Raw genomic sequence first — 7,500 nt, 5'->3', positions numbered from 1 at the left:
AGAGAGGGAGAGGGAGAGGGAGAGAGGGAGAGAGGGAGAGGGAGAGAGGGAGAGAGGTAGGTAAAGAGGGAGAGGGAGAGGGAGAGGGGTGAAGGGGAGTGAGGGGGGTAGGGACCGGGTGTTGGAGAGAGTCACAGGGGGAGATGGGAGTGTCAGGGAGGGTGGGATGGAGGGAGGGAGAGGGTAGATAGTTAGTGCCAGCCAGAGGGACCCTACCCGCTGTAGCATAGTGGCACTGCCAGCGGACTATTATTCCAGAGACCAGGGTAATGCTCCTACGGGGGAACCAGGGTTCATACCCCACCAACGGCAGCTGGTCAAATGGTCAAGGGGTGATTGTGAAGAGAGGATGGGGGGGCATCAAGGCAGGGCCTAGTCAAGGACTTGCCTCCCTGCCCAAAAACACAGAGTGTCACCTATCGCTCGTGCCCCGAGAGACCCCAGCTCATCTGACACCCATTCCTTGGTGCTGAATGAGAAGGAGGGGGGGGGGCGCAAATACACTCCCTCCTGTTCCCTGGTGACCAGCTCCTGCCTACCCCCCACCTCCTTCACCACCTCGTAGGCCGAACCAGCCCCTTCACCACCTCACTCTCGCCTTTGAAGTCCCAGCAATAGCACGGTGGCTGTTTACACGCATCCCCACAAGGTCAGTTTTCGCAGTGGGATCAGATCCATTGACGTTCACCCCTGGCGAATTGGGGGCCGGCATTCCTAGTGCATCCCCAATGCCCCCCCAGAAACCCCTGAAGGGGCTCAGTGTTTGGCCCTATTCCACAGGGACAAAATCCTGGAACTCCCTCCCTAACAGCACTGTGGGTGTACCTACACCACAGGGACAAAATCCTGGAACTCCCTCCCTAACAGCACTGTAGGTATACCTACACCACAGGGACGGCAGCGTCTTAAGAAGTCAGCTCACCCACCACATTCTCAAGGGGCAATTAGGGATGGACAATAAATGCTGGGCCCATCCAGAGACGCCCAGATCCAACGGGTCAATGATAGTAAAAGCAGATCAGCCATCATCGTATCGAATAGCTGAGCTAGAAAGGAAGGGCTGAATGGCCTCAGCCTGTCCCTGTGCCCTATGTCCCTTCACTCCTCAGTTATCGTGGATTAAATACAGATGGTTCAAAAGTAGGAACTTCTGCCTGGTTAGGTTGAAATCCACACCCCACCAACCCTACCCCACCCTACCAAGGGCAACTTGGGGAAATGTCAGATTTACCCCAAAATTGAGAATGGAGACAAGGAAGATAACCGATCACAGGTAAGAGAATGATCCGGAGATTCATATGGACAGAGAAGCCGTGAAGTGGAGGCTTAGTACTGGGTGACCATTTTCCCGAGTAATGCCTTGACTATTCACACAGCCTAAAGCCTCTCTCTGCGCCAACTGATCCTCGTCTGGATAGTGTCAATGGCGAACAGAGGACATCACTGTATGGTGGGGGAGAACGGCTAAGGGAGGGAATAAGTATGGGGGGGAATTGGGTCGTGAGAAGTAAAATTGTGCAGGGGTGTCATATTCCAGTCGCTTATTTCAGCCTCCCAACCAAAACCCATCCTGGATGGTGGAGCGATTGCATTTTGGCCTCTCACTCATATCGACTCAACCCAGCTATCAGTCACTACCAGTCAGACTCTTCAGATGATGTTCTGTCTCTGGGTGCTGCTGACCAACTGGGCCAATGGGGGCTTGGATGACCTGCACCAGCTGACGTTGGTCCCCTCAGCACGACCATGTTTCACTCTTTGGCCGCTAGTGCTTCACCTTCAGGTGGTACCCCACCTCTGGCTTGGAAAGGGATTGAAAGGTTAGGTCCATGCCGTGGAACAAGCATCCCTTTGGCGGGACCCGTGCCCATTTCGTGCCCCTTCAGGCTGTTTCAGGAGGCCCTGTTGATGCCGTCTGAGTGCTCCTGCGCTCCAACAGCTATTGCTCACCGTTTGTGGTTGGCGTGTACTGCACAGAAATGAATAATGTCTTAACCACCACTATCTCCCCATATAACATCCCCCCCATTACCCCTTTCACAGGCAGTATCACGGCACCAAGGCTGACAATGGACCCTCCATGGGAGAGATTCTTGACTGGTGACCAGATCGTTCTCAAATGCAATGCTGGGAAAAACCTCCACTCCATGAAATATATATGGAATATAAATAATCAGGGTGACATAAATGGGGATGAAAATTATATCATTGAGTCAGCTGCAGTGAACGATTCTGGAGTTTACAAATGTAAAATCAAATCATCAACATCTATGGAGAAGACAACTTACAGTAACACTGTTCACCTGAACATCACAGGTAAGTCTCATTGCACAAAATAGCCCTTGAATATCCTAACAATTTCCCAGTTGCGCAGTTGAATGAAAGAACTCTTCTGAGTTCCTCAGGTTACTGTCCTCTGACCTTTCATCTTCAGCTGCTTCATCAATGACCTTCCTTCCATCATAAGGTCAGAAGTGGGGATGTTCGCTGATGGTTGCACTATGTTCAGCACCATTTGTGACTCTTCCGATACTGAAGCAGCCCATGTCCAAATGCAGCAAGACCTGGACAATATCCAGGCTTGGGCTGACAAGTGGCGAGTAACATTCATGCTACACAAGTGCCAGGCAATGACCATCTCCAGCAAGAGAGAATCGAGCCATTGTCCCTTGACATTCAATGGCATTACCATCACTGAATCCCCCACTATCAACATCCTGGGGGTTACCATTGACCAGAAACTGAACTGGACCAGCCATATAAACACTGTGGCTACAAGAGCAGGTCAGAGGCTGGGAACCCTGCGGAGAGTCACTCACCTCCTAACTCCCCAAAGCCTGTCCACCATCTACAAGGCACAAGTCAGGAGTGTGATGGGATACTCCCCACTTGCCTGGATGAGTGCAGCTCCCACAACACTCAAGAAGCTCAGGACAAAGCAGCCCCGCTTGATCGGCACCCCATCCACAAACATTCACTCCCTCCACCACCGACGCACAGTAGCAGCAGTGTGTGTACCATCTACAAGATGCACTGCAGCAACTCACCAAGGCTCCTTCCACAGCACCTTCCAAACCCACGACCGCTACCATCTAGAAGGACAAGGGCAGCAGGTAGATACTAAGGAGTGAGCAGGTCTGGCAGCATCTGTGGAGAAAGAGATAGAGATAGCATTCCATTAACCTTCTTAATTACTCGCTGTACCTGCATAATAACTTATTGCGACTCGTGCACTAGAACACCCAGATCCCTCTGCACCTTGGAGTTCCACAGTTGTTCTCCATTTCATTAATACACGGCTTTTATATTCTTTCATCCACAGTGAACATCTTCACATTTTCCCACATTACACTCCACCTGCCAGATATTTGCCCACTCACTCAACCTATCTGTATCCAATCTTCCAACACCTGACCCCCTTATGTCTTCTTCACCACATACCTACCTACCTTCGTGTCACCCGTAAAGTTAGCGACCAGGCTTTCACTCCACTTATCTGAGGGATTGATGCAACATGTGAAACATTGAGGGCCCAGCACTGCCCCCTGCAGGATTCCACGTGTCACATCCGGCCAATCAGGGGCCCATACTGTTTCCTGCCAGCCTTCTATCCATGTCAATATGTTACCCTCCCCCCTACACCATGAGCTTTTAAGTAGCGCAATTCCCTTTCCTTATCACAGGAATCAAGGGAATATAGAGCTGGTTTTATAACGTTAGTGTGATATTCTGAGTATCTTAGTCTTCACCCTACTATGCACCTGCTCCATTGCCAACGTGTTCTCCCTGAGTTGTGGTGCTGAGAATTGGGGCATTCCACATGGGGTCTAACCAGAGATCGATTAACTCTGTAACACACCTTCATTCCCTTTGGATGAAGTTGAAGACTCTTCTGAAATGTTGACTTGGCCTGGTTTGGATGTACCCAGTCCTCCACTGCACACCTCCGAGCACAGCGAGTTGCATTTCAAAGCACGCCTGATTGTTACTTCAGTAATGATTCCTAGCCCTGATTCTAATTTTGGTTGTTTCTTTACAACAGAACCAGATTTGACGACCATTGAGGCTGTTCCGGAGACTTTATGGGTCAACCAAAGACTATCTTTGAGGTGCAATTTCACCTACGCATTAGCAGGCGAATTTATTTACACGCTTTACCGGGAAGGGTCTAAATTCACTGAGATACGGTCCAACAATAAAAGTGTTACAACTCAAATCGAGCATGTTACTTTGAAGGATAGAGGATGGTATCGCTGTCAAGCAGGCTTTGTTGAATATCCCAATGCACCCATATATTCATCAGCTCACAAGCTGGTGAAGATTCAAGGTATGTGTTACAGTGCGTTATGGATAGAAATCGGTAATGTCATCACCCACTGAGTCTGAAAATACCAATGTACGAAAGAGGAGGGGGAAAAGGCCATTCGGTCCCTTGAGTCTACACCGCTATTCAATACTATCACGGCCGATCTGTTTGTGTTTCGAGCCCCACATTCCCAGGGCCTTTGATTCCCTCGCTCAACAAGGCTCCACCTACCCCTGTTTTCAAAAAAAAATATTCAGTGATCCACCTCCACCACCTTCTGAGACAGAGAATTCCAAAGCCACACAACCCCCTGAGTGAAACATTCCTCCTCGTCTCTGTCCTAAAAGGGTGACCCCCTTATTTTAAACCGGTGCCCCACCCCCACCCCCTAGTCCTGGACTCACCCACAAGAGGAAACGTCCTTTCTACATCCACCTTGTCAAAACCGTTCAGGGTCCTGTACACTTCGATCAAGTCACCCCTCACTCTTCTAAACTCCAGTGGGAACAAGCCCAGTCTGTCCAACCTTCCCTCATAAGACAACCCCGCTCATTCCAGGTATAGGTAAACCTCTCCTGAACCCCCTCCAATACATTTAAATCCTTCCTTAAATAAGGAGATTAAAACTGCACACAGTATTCGAGGTGTGGTCTGACCAACGCCCTGAATAACTGAAGCATAACATCCTTAATTTCATGTCTAGTCCCTCTCCTAATAAAGGGTAGCATTCCACTAGCCATCTTAAATCCTCGCTGCACCTGCATACTAACTGTTTGGGACTCATGCACTAGAAAGCCCAGATCCCTCTGCACCTCGGGATTCTGCAGTCCTTCCCCATTTAAGTAACAGACGCATTTTAAATTGTTCCTGCTACAGCGAACAACTTCAAATTTTCCCACATTATAGGAAACCCGTGGGATTATTTTGCCCAACCACTCCACCTAACCATATCTGCCTGCAACCTCCCCCATGTACTCTGGACAACATGTCTCCCTGGCTATCTCTGTGTCTCACCTGATTTGCCCTCCCGACGCAATCGGTTTGGAGGGGGATGAACCGGGCGATCACCGGGATTCCCTTCCAACGATGCCAAGGACTCTCACTCATGAACACCCAGTGATCTCCTTTCTCCTCTCCCCGATTTCAGAGGGACCGGTGCGTCTGTCTGTGAACCCTGAAGGGCCGAAGGAGGGCGATAATGTAACACTGACGTGTAACTGCGCAGATCCCCGGGTGTGTCGGGATGGTGAATACTCGTTCCTCAGGAATGGCGTCATTGTCAATTCAGACTCCGCCGCTCCCGAGGTCTATCGAATCGAGAGAGCCACCGTGAAGGATTCTGGAAGCTACTGTTGCGTCGTTCTCAGTAACCGTTTGAAATACCCGGCCCAAAGTGTGCAGATCACCGTCAAGAGTGAGTGAAAGTCATTTTCGGAGGATGGGGTTGGGGTTGGGGGTTGGTCAAGCCTCCGAAACCGGTGTCTGCCCCGCGGGTAAGGGCAGGAGGGGGGATTTACAACAGTAGAGAGGTCATGTTGGAGTTGTATAGAACCTTGGTGAGGCCACAGCTGGAGTACTGGGTGCAGGTCTGGTCGCCACATTATAGGAAGGATGTGATTGCGCTGGAGGGAGTGCAGAGGAGATTCACCAGGATGTTGCCTGGGATGAAACATTTAAGTTATGAAGAGAGTTTGGATAGACTTGGGTTGTTTTCGTTGGAGCAGAGAAGACAGAGGGGCGATCTGATCGAGGTGGGCAAGATTATGAGGGGCATGGACAGGGTGGGTAGGGAGCAGCTGTTCCTCTTTAGTTAAAGGGTCAGTCACGAGAGGACGTAAGTTCAAGGTGAGGGGCAGGAGGTTTAGGGGGAGATGTGATTTTCACCCAGAGGGTGGTGAGGGTCTGGAATGCGCTGCCTGGGAGGGTGGTGGAGGCGGGTTGCCTCACATCCTTTAAAAAGTACCTGGATAAGCACTTGGCACCTCATAACATTCAAGGCCATGGGGCCAAATGCTGGTTAATGGGATTAGGTAGATAGGTCAGGTATTTCTCAGGGTCAGTGCAGACTCGATGGGCCGAAGGGCCTCTTCTGCACTGTGTGTGGTTCTGTGAGTTGAACCACGATGTACACACAGAGCCGGATATTCAATCCCATTGGACTGACTCCACCCAACCGGCTCTTCCAACTGATGGAAATGGGGTCAATTACTGCAAAGCCAACTTGTAATGGGCTGCCCATCTCCAACAATAGCTATTCAGGCGCTGAGGTCCATTACTAGCCCAAAATCATACGGGCTGAATGGCCTTTTTCAGTGTAACTGTGCCTCAGTCATGGGCAGGAACTTAACATGTTCAGAATGAAGAGAAGGTACCATTCACCACAGCCGAGGGAGTGATCCAAACATACCCCTGGAGTGGGGGGATAGGGGCGTGAGGGGTAAGTGTGGGTGTGTGTGGGGTGTGAGTGTGGGTGTGTGTGGGGTGTGAGTGTGGGTGTGTGTGGAGTGTGAGTGTGGGTGTGTGTGGGGTGTGAGTGTGGGTGTGTGGGGTGTGAGTGTGGGTGTGTGTGGGGGTGTGAGTGTGGGTGTGTGTGGGGTGTGAGTGTGGGTGTGTGGGAGTGTGAGTGTGGGTGTGTGGGGGTGTGAGTGTGGGTGTGTGTGGGGGTGTGAGTGTGGGTGTGTGTGGGGGTGTAAGTGTGGGTGTGTGTGGAGTGTGAGTGTGGGTGTGTGTGGGGTGTGAGTGTGGGTGTGTTGGGGTGTGAGTGTGGGTGTGTAGGTGTGAGTGTGGGTGTGTGTGGGGTGTGAGTGTGTGTGTGTGGGTGTGAGTGTGGGTGTGTGTGGGGTGTGAGTGTGGGTGTGTGTGGGTGTGAGTGTGTGTGTGTGTGGGGTGTGAGTGTGGGTGTGTGTGGGGTGTGAGTGTGTGTGTGTGTGGGTGTGAGTGTGTGTGTGTATGGGGTGTGAGTGTGGGTGTGTGTGGGGGTGTGAGTGTGGGTGTGTGTGGGGTGTGAGTGTGGGTGTGTGTGGGGGTGTGAGTGTGGGTGTGTGTGGGTGTGAGTGTGGGTGTGTGGAGGTGTGAGTGTGGGTGTGTGGGGTGTGAGTGTGGGTGTGTGGAGGTGTGAGTGTGGGTGTGTGTGGGGGTGTGAGTGTGGGTGTGTGTGGGGTGTGAGTGTGGGTGTGTGTGGGGGTGTGAGTGTG

General features: G+C 51.3%; 1 protein-coding gene across 2 annotated transcripts in view; it reads left to right on the top strand.

Annotated features, from left to right (window-relative positions):
- Positions 1 to 7,500, top strand: part of LOC121274991 (Fc receptor-like protein 2) — an 81,925-nt gene that overhangs the window by 49,534 nt on the left and 24,891 nt on the right. For both annotated transcript variants that reach the window (XM_041182385.1, XM_041182384.1), the window contains 3 exons: positions 2,044 to 2,316; positions 4,043 to 4,327; positions 5,454 to 5,720. In XM_041182385.1, the coding sequence (XP_041038319.1) occupies positions 2,044 to 2,316; positions 4,043 to 4,327; positions 5,454 to 5,720 (825 nt within the window). The remainder of the gene's footprint in view (positions 1 to 2,043; positions 2,317 to 4,042; positions 4,328 to 5,453; positions 5,721 to 7,500) is intronic.

This window comes from Carcharodon carcharias, assembly GCF_017639515.1.
Source record: "Carcharodon carcharias isolate sCarCar2 chromosome 39 unlocalized genomic scaffold, sCarCar2.pri SUPER_39_unloc_7, whole genome shotgun sequence".
Classification (NCBI taxonomy): domain Eukaryota; kingdom Metazoa; phylum Chordata; class Chondrichthyes; order Lamniformes; family Lamnidae; genus Carcharodon; species Carcharodon carcharias.
The sequence above is the reverse complement of the archived record's forward strand: the minus strand, read 5'-3'. Positions and strand labels throughout refer to the sequence as shown.